The following is a 19,051-nucleotide window of genomic DNA, read 5'->3' on the forward strand; positions in this document are numbered from 1 at the left end:
ATGTTTACCTTTTGACCTAGAAATTTCACTTTTTGAAATCTATTTTACAGAAACACTAGCGAAGTACAAAGATACTTCAATACTGTTAATATTAGCCAAAAAAGGAAGAAAAATGAGTAACTTTCAATAGATACTGTCCATTGGCGGCATATTCAATCAATTAAATGCAATATGGTTGCTAAAAAGAAGAGAGTTGTATCTACATACAACTACATGAAAAATATCCAAAGTACAATAGGTAATATGTGCATTTTTTTGGTAAACAGAACATATTATTTTTATAATTGGAAAAAAGCAATAAAAGGAAAATCAAGTTATAGGACAATGTGCATATGAGCCTGTTTATTTGGAAGTCTGTGCACACTGTTATGAATAGAAACAGGTTATTTCTCAGGGGTGGTATGATTAGGGAATTTAATTTCTTTTCATCACTTGAAGTTTTTTTTAGAATGCCCATTGTTATATAAAAAAATGTAGATATTTGTATTTGTAAAATGAAGCCTACCTTACATTCTTCACTTTTCAAACCTCTGACTGCAATCTTCCTTTTTCTTTCTTCACCTGGTCTCCTACTTCCAGGCAAAACCAAAATTGATCAGAATGGAATTCTTTAACCTTTCTTTTCTTTCTTTCTTCTTCTTTTTTTTTTTAGAGATAGAGTCTTGCTCTGTCACCCAGGCTGGAGTACAGTGGTGTGATTTTGACTCACTGAAACCTCCATCTCCTGGGTTCAAGTGATTCTCCTGCCTCAGCCTCCCAAGAAGCTGGGAATACGGGTGTGCACCACCACACCCGGCTAATTTTTGGATTTTTAGTAGAGACGGAGTTTCACCATGTTGGCCAGGCTGGTCTCAAACCCCTGACCTCAGGTGATCCACCTGCCTCGGCCTCCCAGAGTGCTGGGATTACGGGCGTGAGCCACCGCGCCTGACCACTCTTTAACTTTTCACTACCCAACATTAGGCTCATGCTCCTTATTTCTAAAGGCAACTTTTCTCCTAAATTAAGCTCTCAATCAAATCCTGCCTCATCTTCAAACGCATTTCCATTCTATAGCCTAATTATCTGCATCTTCACATTTGGACTAGCTATTTATACAATTTATAATCATTCAAGTCTCTTTCATCTTAAACAAATAAACTAAAACCTCTGTTGACTCCTCCTTTTCTTCGAGTTGTTTCAAAAGTTTTCCTTTCTCCTTCATAGTCATTTTCTTTTCTTTTTAAAAAATTGTATTTATTTATACAGTGATCTCTCGAGCCTCAGCTAATATATTTAATAGTTTGGTGTCCATTTCTACTTGGAGGTCTTGCAGGCACCACAAACTCAGTATGTCAAAACTGAACTCATCATTCTCCTAAAAACATTTTCTCTGTTGATGATAGTCATCCATACAATTGCCCAAACCAAAAGCCTGGACAGCAAACTGATGCTTCTGCCCTATTACCCATGAGAGCCCATCAATATTCAGGACCCACTGAGTTTCCTAAACAGCTCTCAAATCAAATGATTTTCTCCATCTCCACTGCCTCATCCACGTCATCATGATCTAACCAGCCTAGCTTTTAGTCCTGTAACTCTCTTAATCCATTACCCTTATCATAGCTAGAATGTTCACTGAAAAATTAAGATCTAATCATACTATATTCCCTTTGTTAGAATCCCTTTTCCAAGTTTTTACAAGGCTGAGAAAGCTCTCCATGACCTGGCTCCTGCTTATTTCTCCAGTGTCATTTCTTTTTATTGTCCTACCCTCATACTCTATTCTCCAGCAATACTGGACTTTTTTTTAGTAGTCAAATATACCATATATTCTCTTGCCTTTGCTTGGAACTCGAAACACTAATTTCTGTGCCACCACCCTCATCCCCTACACATAATTCTACTCTCACTGACCTAGAATGGCTAACTTACATTTTTTGGGCCTTTACTTTTCAAGAGCAGGGGCTGTACTTGTTGTTAGGGTTGCGTCCTTAGCACCTAGTATAGAACCTGGCACATGGCAAGTGCTGAGTGGCTGAATATAAGTGAAGGATATTATATAAAAAACTGGCATTAAAAGGGCTGATGAACTGTTAAAAGTTTTACTGCCATCACCAGACTAGGCCAAGTTAGTTTCCCATAATGCTAAGACACAACATTCTCATACACATCTGCCCACATAACTAAGAAAGATATTTATCGGGAGTCAAGCTAGTCCTTAGACTCACCTTCTGCTCTTTTACCTTCAAACCCAGCAGAAATGGGCCAGAAATGTGGGTATGTGGCAGATATTCAAAATTATTTATGTCCAGAAACAAAATTAAAAAATTCACCTTAGAAAACTTGTTTTCTCTCTCTTTTTTTTTTTTTTATTATACTTTATGTTCTAGGGTACATGTGCACAACGTTCAGGTTTGTTACAAATGTATACATGTGTCATGTTGGTGTGCTGCACCCATTAACTCGTCATTTACATTAGTTATATCTCCTAATGCTATCCCTCCCCCTCCCCGCACCCCACAACAGGCCCTGGTGTGTGATCTTCCCCTTCCTGTGTCCAAGTGTTCTCATTGTTCAATTCCCACCTATGAGTAAGAACATGTGGTGTTTGGTTTTCCGTTCTTGGGATAGTTTGCTGAGACTGATAGTTTCCAGCTGCATCCATGTCCCTACAAAGGAAATGAACTCATCCTTTTTTATAGCTGTGTAGTATTCCATGGTGTATATGTGCCACATTTTCTTAATCCTGTCTGTCACTGATGGACATTTGGGTTGGTTCCAACTCTTTGTTATTGTGAATAGTGCTGCAATAAACATATGTGTGCATGTATCTTTATAGCAGCATGATTTATAATCCTTTGGGTATATACTCAGTAATGGGATGGCTGGGTCAAATGGTATTTCTAGTTCTAGATCCTTGAGGAATCGCCACAGTGTCTTCCACAGTGGTTGAACTAGTTTACAATCCCACCAACAGTGTAAAAGTCTTCCTATTTCTCCACATCCTCTCCAGCATCTGTTGTTTCCTGACTTTTTAATGATTGCCATTCTAACTGGTGTGAGATGGTATCTCATTGTGGTTTTGATTTGCATTTCTCTGATGGCCAGTGATGATGAGCATTTTTTCATGCGTCTGTTGGCTGCATAAATATCCTCTTTTGAGAAGTGTCTGTTCATATCCTTTGCCCACTTTTTGATGGGGTTGTTTTTTTCTTGTAAATTTGTTTGAGTTCTTTGTAGGTTCTGGATATTAGCCCTTTGTCACATGAGTTTTGCTCTTGTTGTCCAGGCTGGAGTGTAACGGTGCAATCTCAGCTCACTGCAACCTCTGCCTCCCCGGTTCAAACAATTCTCTCAGTGAGATCAAAGCAGAAGGTGGGCAATTTCTGCATTTCCAACTGAGGTACCCAGCTCATCTCATTGGAACTGGTTCGACAGTGGGTGCAGCCTACAGAGGGTGAGCTGAAGCAGGGTGGGGCATCTCATCTGGGAAGCCCAAGGGGTTGAGGAACTCCCTCCCCTCGTCAAGGGAAACTGTGAGGGACTGTGCCGTGAGGAACGGTGCACTCCGGTCCAGATACTACACTTTTCCCATGGTCTTTGCAACCTGCAGACCAGGAGATTCCCTAGAGTGCCTACCCACCAGGGCCTAAGTTCCAAGCACAAAACTGGGCAGCTGTTCTGGCAGACAACGAGCTAGCTGCAGGAACTTCTTTTCATACCCTAGTGGCACCTGGAACACCAGCAAGACAAAATGGTTCAATCTCATGGAAAGGGGGCTGAAGCCAGGGAGCCAAGTGGTCTAGCTCAGTGGATCCCATCCCCATGGAACCCAGCAAGCTAAAATCCACTGGCTTGAAATTCTCACTGCCAGCACAGCAGTCTCAAGTTGACCTGGGACACTCCAGCTTGGTGCGGAGAAGGGTGTCAGCCATTACTGACGCTGGAGTAGGCAGTTTTTCCTTCACAGCATTAACAAAGATGCCGGGAAGTTCAAACTGGGCAGAGACCACCACAGCTTGGCGAAGATACTGTAGCCAGACTGCCTCTCTAGATTCTTCCTCTCTGGGCAGGGCATCTCTGAAAGAAAGGCAGCAGTCCCAGTCAGGGGCTTATAGATAAAACTCCCATCTCCCTGGGACACAGCACCTGGTGGAAGGGGTGGCTGTGGGGGCAGCCTCAGCAGAATTAAACGTTCCTGCCTGCTGGCTCTGAAGAGAGCAACAGATCTCCCAGCACAGCACTTGAGCTCTGCTAAGGAACTGACTACCTCCTCAAGTGAGTCCCTGATCCCCGTGCCTCCTGACTGGGAGACACCACCCAGCAGGGGTTGATAGACACCTCATACAGGAGAGCTCCAGCTGGCTCTCCTGTGTCCCTGACGGGTGTCCTTCAGGGATGAAGCTTCCAGAGGAAGGAACAGACAGCAATCTTTGCTGTTCTGCAGCCTCTGCTGGTGATACCCAGGCAAACAGCGTCTGGAGTGGACCTCCAGCAAACTCCAGCAGACCGGCAGCAGAGGGGCCTGTTAGAAGGAAAACTAACAAACAGAAAGGAATAGCATCAACATCCACAAAAAGAATGACCACACAAAAACCCCTTCTGAAGGTCACAACATCAAAGATGAAAGGTAGATAAATCCACAAAGATGAGGAAAAACCACTGCAAAAAGGCTGAAAATTCCAAAAATCAGAATGCCTCTTCTCCAAATGATCACAACTCCTGGCCAGCAAGGGAACAAAATGGGACAGAGAATGAGTTTGACAAATTGACAGAAGCTTCAGAAGATGGGTAATAACAAACTCCTTCGAGCTAAAGGAGCATCTTCTAACCCAATGCAAGGAAGCTTAGAACCTTGAAAAAAGGTTAGAGGAATTGCTAACTAGAATAATCAGTTTAGAGAAGAACATAAATGACCTGATGGAGCTCAAAAACACAGCATGAGAACTTCATGAAGCATATACAAGTATCAATAGCCAAGTCGATCAAGCAGAAGAAAGGATATCAGGGATTGAACATCAACTTAATGAAATAAAGCATGAAGACAAGATTGAAAAAGAATGAAAAGGAATGAGCAAACCCTCTAAGAAATATGAGACTATGTGAAAAGACCAAACCTATGTTTGACTGGTGTACCTGAAAGTGATGGGGAGAATGGAACCAAGTTGGAAAACACTCTTCAGGATATTATCCAGGGAGAAATTCTCCAACCTAGCAAGACAGGCCAACATTCAAATTCAGGAAATACACAGAACACCATAAAGATACTCCTCGAGAAGAGCAACCCCAAGACACATAATCATCAGATTCAACCAAGGTTGAAATAAAGGAAAAAATGTTAAGGGTAGCCAGAGAGAAAGGTCAGGTTACCCATAAAAGGAAGCCCATCAGAGTAACAGTGGATCTCTCTGCAGAAACCCTACAAGCCAGAAGAGTGTAGGGACCAATATTCAACACTCTTAAATAAAAGAATTTTCAACCCAGAATTTCATATCCAGCCAAACTAAGCTTCATAAACAAAGGAGAAATAAAATCCTTTACAGACAAGCAAAGGCTGAGAGATTTTGTCACCACCAGGCCTACCTTACAAGAGCTCCTGAAGGAAGCACTAAATATGGAAAGGAAAAACTGGTACCTACCACTGCAAAAACACACCAAATTGTAAAGACCATCGACACTATGAAGAAACTGCATTAACTAATGAGCAAAATAACCAGCTAGCATTATAATGACAGGACCAAATTCACAAATAACAAGGTTAACCTTAAATGTAAACAGGTTAAATGCCACAATTAAAAGACACAGACTTGCAAATTAGATAAAGAGTCAAGACCCATCAGTGCACTGTATTCAGGAGACCCATCTCACAGACAAAGTCACACATAGGCTCAAAATAAAGCAATGGAGGAATATTTGCCAAGCAAATGGAAAGCAAAATAATAATAATAATAATAAAATAAAATAAGCAGCGGTTGCAATCCTAGTCTCTGATAAAACAGAATTTAAACCAACAAAGATCAAAAGAGACAAAAAAGGGCATTATATAATGGTAAAGGGATCGATGCAACAAGAAGACCTAACTATCCTAAATGTATATGTACCCAATTCAGGAGTACCCAGATTCATAAAGCAAGTTCTTAGAGACCTAAAAAGAGATGTAGACTCCCACACGATAATAGTGGGAGACTTTCACACTCCACTGTCAATATTAGATAGATCAACGAGACAGAAAATTAACAAGGATATTCAGGACTTGAACTCAGCTCTGGACTAAGCAGACCTAATAGACATCTACAGAACTCTCCACCCCAAATCAACAGAATACACATTTTTCTCAACCCCACATCACACTATTCTAAAATTGACCACATAATTGGAAGTAAAACACTCCTCGGCAAATGCAAAGTAATGGAAATCATAACAAACAGTCTCTCACACCACAGTGCAACCAAATTAGAACTCAGGATTAAGAAGCTCACTCAAAACAGCACAACTACATGGAAACTGAACAACCCGCTCCTGAATGACTATTGGGTAAATAACAAAATTAAGGCAGAAATAAGTAAGTTCTTTGAAACCAATGAGAACAAAGACATAACATACCAGAATCTCTGGGACACAGCGAAAGCAGCGTTTAGAAGGAAATTTATAGCACTAAATGCCAACAAGAGAAAGCAGGAAAGATTTAAACTCGACACCTTAATATCACAATTAAAAGAACTAGAGAAGCAAGAGAAAACAAATTCAAAAGCTACCAGAAGACAAGAAATAACTAAGATCAGAGCAGAATTGAAGGAGGCAGAGACATGAAAAACCCTTCAAAAAAAATCGATGAATCTAGGAGCTGTTTTTTTCTTTTTTTGAAAAGATCAACAAAATAGATAGACTGCTAGCCAGACTAACAAAGAAGAGAAGTATGAAGAAACAAATAGACCCAAGAAAAGATGATAAAGGGAATATCACCACTGATCCCACAGAAATACAAACCACCACTATAGAGAATACTATAAGCAACTCTATGCAAATAACCTAGAAAATCTAGAAGAAATGGATAGATTCCTGGACACATATACCCTCCCAAGTCTAAACCAGGAAGAAGTCAAATCCCTGAATAGACCAATAACAAGTTCTGAAATTGAGGCAGTAATTAATAGCCTACCAACCAAAAAAAGTCCAGGACCAGATGGATTCACAGCTGAATTCTAGAGGTACAAAGAGGAGCTGGTACCAATCCTTCTGAAACTATTCCACACAGTAGAAAAAGAGGGAATCCTCCCTAACTCATTTTATGAGGCCAGCATCATCCTGAGACACAACACAAAAAATAAAACTTCAGGTCAATATCTCTGATGAACATTGATGCGAAACTCTTCAATAAAATACTGGCAAACGAAACCCAGCAGCACATCAAAAAGCTTATCCACCACGATGTAGTCTGCTTCATCCCTGGGATGTAAGGCTGGTTCAACATACGCAAATCAATAAATGTAATACATCACATAAACAGAACCGATGAAAAAAACCACGATTATCTCAATAGATGCAGAAAAAGCCTTCAACAAAATTCAACACCGCTTCATGCTAAAAACTCTCAAAAAATTAGGTATTGATGGAATGTATCTCAAAATAATAAGAGCTATTTATGACAGTCAATATCATACTGAATGTGCAAAAACTGGAAGCATTCCCTTTGAAAACTGCCACAAGACAAGGATGCCCTCTCTCACTACTCCTATTCAACATAGTATTGGAAGTTCTGGCCAGGGCAATCAGGCAAGAGAAAGAAATAAAGGATATTCAAATAAGAACAGAAGAAGTCAAATAGTCTCTGTTTGCAGATGTCATGACTGTATATTTAGAAAACCCCATCGTTTCAGCCCCAAGTCTCCTTAAGCTGATAAGCAACTTCAGCTAAGTCTCAGGATACAAAATCAATGTGCAAAAATCACAAGCATTCCTATACACCAATAATAGACAAACAGAGAGCCAAACCATGAGTGAATTCCCATTCACAATTGCTACTAAGAAAATAAAATACCCAGGAATACAACTGACAAGGGATGTGAAGGGCCCTTTTAAGGAGAACTACAAATCACTGCTCAAGGAAATGAGAGGACACAAACGAGTGGAAAAACATTCCATGCTCATGGATAGGAAGAATCAATTGTGAATATGGCCATACTGCCCAAAGTATTTATAGATTCAATGCTATCCCCATCAAGCTACCATTAACTTTCTTCACATAGTTAGAAACAACTACTTTAAATGTCATATGGAACCAAAAAAGAACTCGCATAGCCAAGAGAATCCTAAGCACAAAGAAAGGCATCATGCTACCTGACTTCAAACTATACTATAAGGCTATGGTAACCAAAACAGCATGGTACTCGTACCAAAACAGATCTGTAGACCAATAGAACAGAACAGAGGCCTTGGAAATAACACCACACATCTACAACCATCTGATCTTTGACAAAAATGACACAAACAAGCAATGGGGAAAGGATTCCCTATTTAATAAATGGTGTTGGGAAAACTGGCTGGCCATATGCAGAAAACTGAAACTGGACCCCTTCCTTACACCTTATACAAAAATTAACTTAAGATAGATAAAGGACTTAAACATAAGACGTAAATCCATAAAAATTCCAGAAGAAAACCTAGGCAATACCATTCAGGACATAGGCATGAGCAAAGACTTCAGGACTAAAACAGCAAAAGCAATGGCAACAAAAGCCACAACTGACAAATGGGAACTAATTAAACTAAAGAGCTTCTGCACAGCAATAGAAACTATCATCAGAGTGAACAGGCAACCTACAGAATGGGAGAACATTTTTGCAATCTATCCATCTGATAAAGAGCTAATATCCAGAATCTACAAAAACTTAAACAAATTTACAAGAAAGAAACCATCCCATCAAAAAATACGTGAAGCATATGAACAGACACTTCTCAAAAGAATATATTTATGCGGCCAACAAACATATGAAAAAAAGCTCATCATCACTGGTCATTAGAGAAATGCAAATCAAAACCACAATGAGATACCATCTCACACCAGTTAGAATGGTGATCATTAAAAAGTCAGGAAACAACAGATGCTGGAGAGGATGTGGAGAAATAGGAATGCTTTTACACTGTTGGGAGTGTAAATTAGTTCACCCATTGTGGAAGACAGTGTGGCAATTCCTCAAGGATCTAGAACTAGAAATACCACTTGATCCAGCAATCCCATTACTGGGTATATACCCAAAGGATTATAAATCATTCTACCAGAAAGATACATGCACATGTATGTTTACTGCAGCACTGTTCACAATAGCAAAGACCTGGATCCAACCCAAATGCCCATCAATGACAGAGTCGATAAAGAAAATGTGGCACATATACACCACGGAATACTATGCATCTATAAAAAAGGATGAGTTCATGTTCTTTGCAGGGACATGGATGATGCTGAAAACCATAATTCTTAGGAAACTAACACAAGAACAGAAAACCAAACAATGCATGTTCTCACTCATAAGTGGGAGGTGAGCAATGAGAACACATGGACACAGGGAAGGGAACATCACACACCGGGGCCTGTCAGGGGGTGGAAGACTAGGGGAGGGATAGCATTAGGAAAAATACCTAATGTAGATGATGGGTTGATGGGTACAGCAAACCACCATGGCACGTGTATACCTGTGTAACAAACCTGCATGTTCTGCACATGTATTCCAGAATTTAAAGTATCTATAAAAAACCCCACAAATGCAATGAACTCCTTAGCCTGTTCCCTGTCATCTCATTCACACTTCTAACTTTTATTTTCTTCCTTCTCCATTCATACCAACGATGCATCTGTCAACATCCTTTTTTGCTATTACAAATGTTTATGTCACACGTCCTGTACTTTTAAGCGCTAGCTCATGCTGACAACCCTAGTTGAAATATTCTTCCTCCTTTCTAAGAATCTTCAAATCCTACCCATCTTTCAAGGTTCAGTTTAACGGATCTCTCCTTCTCAATCCCCCAATGTCTTATTGGATGTGATGATTAGATAGAATCACATCGTCTCCTAAATTTCTCTATTACTTAGATCAATAGCTCCTTTGCATCCCTTCTTGAAGTATTATATTATAGCACGAATGGGGATGGTATTGATTCAATGTGTTACTCATTCTTGGTAATACTTAGATCTTAGATCTTACTATTGTCTTAGAGACTAATGTGGAGAATGCAATAGTAAGAGAAAGAAGATTTTTTTTTTTGGTATGAGTCAAAAATACCACAATGTCTGCCATATCCATGGCTCTCCTCTCTTCACATTACTGTCTTTTTTAAAAAGGACAAGTGGCTGGATGCGGTGGCTCAAGCCTATAATCCCAGCACTTTGGCAGGTGGAGGTGGGTGGATTGCCTGAGGTGAGGAGTTTGAGACCAGCCTGGCCAACATGGTGAAACCCTGTCATTTCTAAAAATACAAAAATTAGACAAGCATGATTGTGGGTGCCTGTGATCCCAGCTACTCGGGAGGCTGAGGCAGGAGAATTGCTTGAACCTGAGAGGCAGGGATTGCAGTGAGCTGAGATCGCACCACTGCACTCCAGCCTGGGTGACAAAGCAAGACTCCATCTCAAAAAAAAAAAAAAAAAAAAAAAAAAAAAATGGTGGGAGGACAGGTTTAGTTAGATCTTCCTGTCGTAGTGAGAAAAATGATAATCCATCTCTCTATTAGCATGTTTATTTAGTGTTTACTTATCTTCCCATCTGTTCTCTTCTCAAATCTTTTTTTTTTTAATGGGATAGGTTCATCTCATCAGACCTAATAATTACTAGTTTTCTCTTCCCTTTGGGTTTTGACCCTTTCTATCTCTCTCCCCTTTACAAATGCTTGGGAATTACATACAGTATCTGGCTCTCTTGACCCATCCCTGTAACAATCGCTCGCCTTCTTTAAAGTTTTTGTTTAAACATTCTTTCTTATTAAGTCATTTTATGACATAATTAAATAGCTAAATAATCTTACAAACAGCAAACTCAATAAAAATCTCACCTCATATGACACCAAGCCTTTATGTTTTTAAAATATTTTGCCCCAACACAATTCTTCTTTACTTCTTATATACTTTTCTTATTTAATTTGTGTTTGTATGATGCCCTCATGATGAATTCAAACAACTAATCACCAAAGTGAAAGTTTAATCTTAATGAAACAATTTTTTAACAAAAATAACACAGGGAATTAATTTATAAATCACATTGTTTCTTACCACTTCAGCACACCACATTTTCCCTGCTGGTACGAGTGCCATGCTGTGTTTTATGCTGTTAACATGTAAAGAAATAAAGTTTTTATTGAAATAAAAACCCCTACTAAGCTGGTAGAATGAAGCATATTTTCATATAGATATTTTAATTATTCTTAATTAAAACCTTGCAGAGATCTTGCATTTGTGCTCTATGGAAAGTTCATATCCACATATTTAAAGAAGCAGTTTGCTTTAGAGTTTAACCATTTTAAAAAATGCCTCTAACACTAGAATCTTATGTAACTTGAAAAATATAGTCTCAGACATATTTTATAAAAAATTGCAATACAGTCCTCAGAATAACCCTTGGAAGAATATTTTGGTAAGAATGATTTTCAGAATTTGGAGGCTGGGTTAAAGGGCTCAGGAAGGTTGAAGTATGCACCTTTAGCAAGTAAAAAACTATATATAATTGATCTCAAGATGGAGCCTGAAGTTTTTTGTTTCTAATTCTCTGTTGACTATCCTTGAATAGTAATTTTGCTTTCAGTTATTTCCAGGTTGGCATCCCCAATACATTACATTTATTAATTAATTCAACAAATATTTGTTAAAGTGCCTGTCTACTTTGTGCCAGGCACTGTTCCAGGTGCTAGGGATGTATAAGTGAGCCAAACTGACAAAACTTACATTCTAGTGAGGAGTAGTTGAGGCCAGCAAATCATAAATATAACAAATAGCTAAAATATATAGAGGGCTAGACTGCCATACATGCCATATAAAAATGAAACAGAACAGAGAAGGGATAGAAATGCAATTTCAAATGAGGCAGTCAGGATAGGAAACACTGAGAAGGTGAGATGTTTGAACAAAGATCCGAAGAAAATGAGGGGTGAGCCTGTCAGGTATCTAAGGGTGGTTCATTCTAGGCAGAGGCCAATGCAAACAAGCTGAAATAACTCAATGCATGTCAGCCTCTGCTAATACCAGGAAAGTAATTTAATCGAAGCAAAATTTTACAGATGAACACTCTAATATTTGTGATATTGCTTTTATTACATTTTATTTAACATTCATCCAATAAATATTTACCAAGTACAAACTATATGCTAGGCATTGAAGCAATAATGATTATTAGACACACATTTTGTCCTCATGAAGCTTACAGTTTAATGTAGGTGGGAGAGGCAATGATACTGCACAGTAACATATGCTATGGTGGGGGTGGTGCAGGGTGCCATAGGGACAGAGAATAGAAGCTCTTCCAGGTTACAGGAGATAGGATTTTAGAGGTAAAACTCCTAGAAATTAAAGTCTTTCATTTCGGCTCCCAACAGCATAGTTATCCGAATAGACTGAATATAGAACCAAATAATAAATGCTGTACAACATCCTCACAACATCCTATGTAGTAAGCCCTACTTTATCAGTTCTCAGGTGAAGGAATGGAAGTACAGAGAGAGTGGCAAGTTGACAATAGTTACAGAGATAGAAAAGTGGCACAGAAAGGAAACAAACTCAGGCAGTCTGGCTTCAGAGCCTGTGCTTTTAACCACTATCTTAAACATACTCTCTGAGCAGCATGCATGTGTGATAATTTGTTAATGAATAAAGTCCTCTAGGTATTTTCTAGTTGCGTATAGGTGAGGCTTGGTTCAGACTATCTGAATAGTTTGCTTCTCAAAAAAGTTCTTATCTGCATGACCTAGAATGTAGAAAGACTATTTTTGTCTAAAAATTAAAATCAAATCATCTTATTCATACTGTGATGTGAACTTCTGACACTGGTATTCACTAACCATTAATATAAAAAGAATGCACTAGGCGCAGCTCTTTGGAATCCCCCTTCCCTCTGTCTTTCGACATTCTCGGTAAGTGGAGAACTAGCTCCCTGTTAATTTGACTGCTGTCTATTGAGTGCAATGGATTTTGCAAAATGTCCAGAGTCCACAAACAAATTTAAAAATCTGTCCTCCCCTGGAACTTCAGGCTTGTGCTCAGACACTACCTTTACAGTTAGACAACAGTCTGGTTTCTGCTGAGACTGCCAGTAAAGACAACAGGGATGTTCTGGACCAAGTTCCAAGTTATGTGACTTCTAAACTACTAAAAAGTTGTCAGATGACAGTCATTCTAGGTAGAAATGTCACGAGTACACTAGTTGAAAAATCTAGATGAGATCAGAACAGAGGCCCAGAGGCCCATGTGGCTGTAGGAGCGGGCTATGGAGCCTTGCAGAACTATGTATTCCCTCTGTCCAGCTCCTTGACTAGTTAGACACCTGGAGATCCTAACTGGGATTGCACAAATTCTATCTGGTGAGGAGATAACATTTTTTGACAATAATAAGTAACACAAATTCCAGGTGAAATTCTTAGACATAAACAAAAGAAAGAATAATTGTATATAAATATATGGAAACAGCAGGCTTGGGAATTAGAATCCTATCATTTTTTTTTTTTTTTTTGAGACGGAGTCTCGCTCTGTCGCCTGGGCTGGAGTGCAGTGGCCGGATCTCAGCTCACTGCAAGCTCCGCCTCCCAGGTTTATGCCATTCTCCTGCCTCAGCCTCCCAGTAGCTGGGACTACAGGCGCCCACCACCTCGCCCGGCTAGTTTTTTGTATTTTTTTTAGTAGAGACGGGGTTTCACCGTGTTAGCCAGGATGGTCTCCATCTCCTGACCTCGTGATCCGCCCGTCTCGGCCTCCCAAAGTGCTGGGATTACAGGCTCGAGCCACCGCGCCCAGCAAATCCTATCATTTTTAAGACCATTGATACTTTTCTAATAATATTCTTAGCAGAAAGCCATTGAATAATTTAGCAAAAATTGTATAAATATTTACACAACTTACATGCATATATCTTTACTGTACAACTTGGTTATTTTCAGATATGATGTAACTAACGTTAGATGACATTGAAGCTTCCTGTCTCATAAATCATCCCTAAGGCTGAATCCATCAAAATAGAATATCCTAACAGCTTTACTGATGGGGAGACATAGAATATTAGAGAAAAGTTAGATTCAGGTATACACTTTAAACAGAAAAGGAAGAAAAATGATTTTATCAACTGAATTTAGGGTAATGGTAGTTATAATGATAAAAGTAGTCAGAATAGGATAAAGGAATTTTGAAAAAAAAGGTGATCAAAGATTAATGCTAAATTGAAATACAATGCCAATGCTATTATCTGAGAGTTACTATCTCCTGCAGCAGAAGGAATCATAATCAATTTCCTATTTATAAAGAGAGTCCTACTTATTATGAAAGGAAAATACTGACCAGGCTTATAGAGATGGCAACATAATGCAACAGTTGTGATTACTAATTTTTAGTTTTATCTTAATCCCCTGCTCCCTTCAAAGCAGATAAACATTTCCACATTATGTAAATAACATACAGATTTTAAAGTTCAGTAAATAAAAATATATAACAAAATATGTAACGGCTACACCTAAGTACTTGCTATTATCCTGGATAGAACTTTTATTGAGACATTAAAAACACACTGTCTCTCTAAAACACTAGATTGCCTCTGAGAGATAAAGAATTCATAAATTTACAATGGTAACCAAATGAAAACACAGAGTAAACTTTCGAGATGAAAATATGGCTCTCCTAACCAAATGCTGAAAAACAAGAGCAATGTAATATGTACTAGATTCATATTGTGGGGAATGTGTTTGTATCTAATCTAATGCTTGCATACATTATTCCTATGCTTTGAGAACAGAATAACAATTGTAATTTTGCTCTGAATCAAAATAACAGAATCTGTCATTTGACATGCTGTAGTGTTTGCACTTTCATTATTGTTCATAGAATAATTGTATGCTTCTTTTTACTGTTATTTTGTAGCAGTTTATCTCTTTTAAAATGCTATTCAAATGAGCTTCAGCATGAATCTCAAAGTCAAAATCAGTCACTATGTTTTAGCAGACACTTTCAATACGCCCATACATATACTTATGCATATCTGTTTTGATAAAATGTGATTCTTATATGCATAGTATGTTATTTCACCACAATTTGCATTGTTATAATAGGTTATTGACTGATTTTTCAGTTTCAGGGACTAAGGTAGTATTCAGTAATGAATGAGTGCTACAAGTTTATTGCAAGTGCCCAAGGTTCACTCACCCCAAGCAATTTAGTCAATAACCAATTTTTATACTTCTATTTCCTTCAAAATTCCAAACCAATAATCCCTGTTTTTTTTTTTAATTATTTCAGTATCAGACTAACATTTCCCATAGAAATCAATATGGGTGTGATCCATTAGCCAAAAATCTGCAGCACTGCAATGCAAACATATTAAAAATATTGATCTTGCAGAGCTACTGATGTTTTGATTGACTTTAATGTTTGTAAGCAGCAATAACAGAATTTCAATGACTGAAACAAACTTTTGATTAAAATTATAGATCTTTTGTGGGGAATTTGCTATTTTACTGGTTTAAAGCATATCACATGGCTTACTTGCCTGCCATAAATGAGTGCAGTGGGATATACTTATCCAATTCCTTATTTGTAAATATGTAGTCCATCACAGCTTACACATCTTTAATCTACTTTGAACTGCCCCGACATTTCAATTCAACTTCTCATTATAGTACATGGTGGGGTGATGTTTTCAGATTAAGAGTAGTAGGAATTGAGAGCTTTAATCCTTCTTTTACTATTATGCAACCTGAGGCATTTTATTCTCAGTTTAAATTCCCCAAATGTAAAAATGGAATTAACCCTGGGAATCAATGAACATTCTTATTACATTTTGAGATCGGTGGACAGTAAAGACCATAACTTATACATACAAAAGATTATCTGACCCAAAGATATGTCCCTTAAAGGAAGCACAGAATTTTGCAGCCATTTAGTGATCACCTAGCAATGTTCACATTTTATATATGAAGAGACTAAGGTCCTAAAAGGCACAGACAACACAAGGAGCTCCTCACTGAGGCCTCTCCTGCACTCTATATAAAACATACCACTGGGCCCCATCAGGTACTCTCTCACCACTTAGCCTACTTAATTTTTATTCTAACATCACTATCTGAAACATATACTTTATATGTCGATTTGTCTATCTAGTATCTATTTTCTCTTCTGAAATGTAAGCTCTATGCAACAGGAATTTTGCTCATCCTTTTCATAGCCAAATCCCTAGTATTCAGAAAAGTATCTGACATATAGGGGGTTCAATAAGCATTTCTGAGTAAATGAAGGAAAGAAGGAGCCAGATCTACTAATGGAAGGGTCGGGTTGGGTAGGGGTGAAGTGGGCTTGATTCTCTTAACTCTCAGTCCCGTGTTGCTATGAAGCTTCCTTCTTAATATGTTCCCTTCACTTTCCTGGGTTCCCAGATGTAAGTATCAAAGGGAATTTGCATCCATATCTATTATACATATTTTTGTTAAAGTTCACAGATATTTTCAAGTTTAAGAGTTTCATTATTTAATTATTAATCCTTTGCCTGGATTTTTTCTCCATTTGTTTGCTCTACCTACCACCACGTAAACACTGACATAGATTCTTTATTTTTACTTGTGACATTTTATTGGAATAAAAAGATCGATAGTTTAAAGAAAAAATGAAAATTAAAAATGACCCATTTATCAGCTGCTTATTTCATTTCTACTACAATCATTCCCATATAGTCCTTCTGGAAAAACACTAAGGTATAACTTGCAAATGTGCAGGGACTTCGGCCTCCTCATGAATCTTATCAGCTTTCCCCAAATTACCCTAAACACATATACAATATATTTGTAAGTATACAATACAGCTTGAAGACAAATTCCCTGGTCCTCTTCCAGAGGCTGCTACCATGGCAAACCTTCAGGAACTGCCTCTGGTGCTGCCACTCTCTGGTGGGTGTCAGGGAAGAAGTGTGGTTTGTAACTATCAGATCTGGATTAGAATCTCAACTCTCCCACTTACAAACCACGTGAACCTCTGTTTACTCATCTGTAAAAAAAGATCATAACACCCACTATAAAGATAAGCTGTCAGGAGCAAACAAGATGCACATAAAGTGAATGCTACAAAGTAGGGATGCAAACAGGGTTAATTGCCTTTTTACCTTCATGCATTTGTGAAAAAAATAGCTAACTTAATGCTTTCTCTTCCTTAGTGCACTGAAAAGGTGTTTAGATATTTATGTGAGATCACTAATGGTTTTTGGGAATCAATAAGAGGCAGAATGGAAGGTAAAACTATTTCAAAGAACTGACAGATGTGATCAAGTTGCTAAATGATGTACTGTAGTTACTAGAGAAGGTATCTCTATATAAGTACCAGTGGCCTAAGGGTGGCAAGTGATGCTACATTTTGAGCAGGGATGATGCCATTTCTTTCTTCCACTTACCCCCACATCTGGCCATTCCATCTCTGTAAGCATTCCGGTGCCCTCAGTACCCTAATATTCTCACACGCCTTAATCCATTCCTGGAAGCCACCTTCAGTTTCATAAACATCTACCCTCAATCTGCTATTAAAAACAGCACCCTATCAGCAGCTCCGTCTGAACACTCACTGAGACTCCTGATGTCTATCTGTCGCTCTGGAGTTGCAAAGCTGGTAAGCTCAGGATGAGCTCTCATGGGGCTATTAAAGGTCTAGGGGCAGTAAGCTAGGCTAGTCCTTTCAAAGTGGCATCGTACTGCATGATGACTCAAAATGGCTTCAAAGAAGGCAAAGGTTACCTGCTAGGGGATGTGCATCTGAGGGAAGATCAACAAAATATTAAAGAGAATGACAGGTTTTCTTAAAGGTTTATTTTTACTTTTAAAAATAAGGACTGTTAAGTATGAGATGATGGGAAAGGCCAGTATGCCAACAGGAGAAAATGGTTCTTTTTATTATTTCTGCCCAAGTATGTAGTGGACTTGCAAGGAACTTATAACTCACACTTGTAATCCTAGTACTGTGAGAGGCTGAGGCGGGAGGATCACTTGACTAGTCTATAAGCATAGGGAGACTCTGTTTCTACAAAACAAAACAAAAATAAATAAAATTAGTTGGGCCTTGTGGCAAGCACCTGTAGTCCCAGCAACTTGGGTGGCTGAGAGGGGAGGATCGCTTGAGCACAGGAGGTCAAGGCTGCAGTGAGCCTTGATCATGCCACTGCACACCAAACTCGGCTATAGAGCGAGACCCTGTCTCAAACCACCCCCCAAAACAAAGAAACAAACAGAAAACCCCAAACAAGAAAAACTAGTAACCCTGGCATCACTGATTCTCTGCTACTCCCTTAGCACTGCTATTACTCTGGCTCTGCAGTGGAAAGCCTGACTGAAACACATGCCTGATTTAATCACACACCATCCAATGTGTTAGTGGTACCACAGGGAGTGTGTCCCCTTTGCTCTCCAGGCCACTGCTAGAACCATCAGATCTTCACTTTTTGGGGACTATTTACCTCTTTGAGAATATGAGAAGAGCTATGATTCTCCTCCACATAAACTAATTGTATGTAATCTACCAATTCAATACAGAATTTCAAAGGTTTCATATGACTCACTACTCGCTCATCCATAAATCCCTCAGGCCTTGGGGGTATTTAAGGGCAATCAATCCTCTTGTGTTGGAAAATATCAAGGTGCCTGCTTTCCTCACAGGACTGTAGGTACATAGTATAAAGACATCTGCTTTGGGTGAAGAGGGGAAGGAGAGGAGAGAAGCAAGTTTTGAAAGGAAAGTATCATTTTCCCTCAAGTTAGAAAGTATTCAGATAAAGAAAAAAGACCATTCAAATGCCAGGACTTGGATGCATACAACATAAGTTAAATGCATGCAAGTGGGAGATTTGGCTTAATTCCAAGC

The 19,051-nt window shown here is 38.7% G+C and overlaps 1 protein-coding gene across 18 annotated transcripts in view; it reads right to left on the reverse strand.

The window, feature by feature from the left end:
• FAM172A (family with sequence similarity 172 member A) overlaps positions 1–19,051 on the reverse strand; it is a 511,553-nt gene that overhangs the window by 69,480 nt on the left and 423,022 nt on the right. Inside the window, exons 12-13 of one of the 18 annotated variants that reach the window (XM_023212128.2) lie at positions 11,243–11,297; positions 4,018–4,062 (exon numbers count right to left, since the gene is read on the reverse strand). The exons of 14 other annotated variants lie outside the window; for them this stretch is intronic. In XM_023212128.2, the coding sequence (XP_023067896.1) occupies positions 4,033–4,062; positions 11,243–11,297 (85 nt within the window). In that variant the 3' untranslated portion in view covers positions 4,018–4,032. Of the gene's footprint in view, positions 1–505; positions 573–4,017; positions 4,063–11,242; positions 11,298–19,051 lie in introns of those variants that run through there. 3 more of the 18 variants (XM_026454276.2, XM_026454277.2, XM_023212136.2) reach the window with 3 other exon arrangements.

This window comes from Piliocolobus tephrosceles, chromosome 4 (genome assembly GCF_002776525.5).
Source record: "Piliocolobus tephrosceles isolate RC106 chromosome 4, ASM277652v3, whole genome shotgun sequence".
NCBI lineage: Eukaryota > Metazoa > Chordata > Mammalia > Primates > Cercopithecidae > Piliocolobus > Piliocolobus tephrosceles.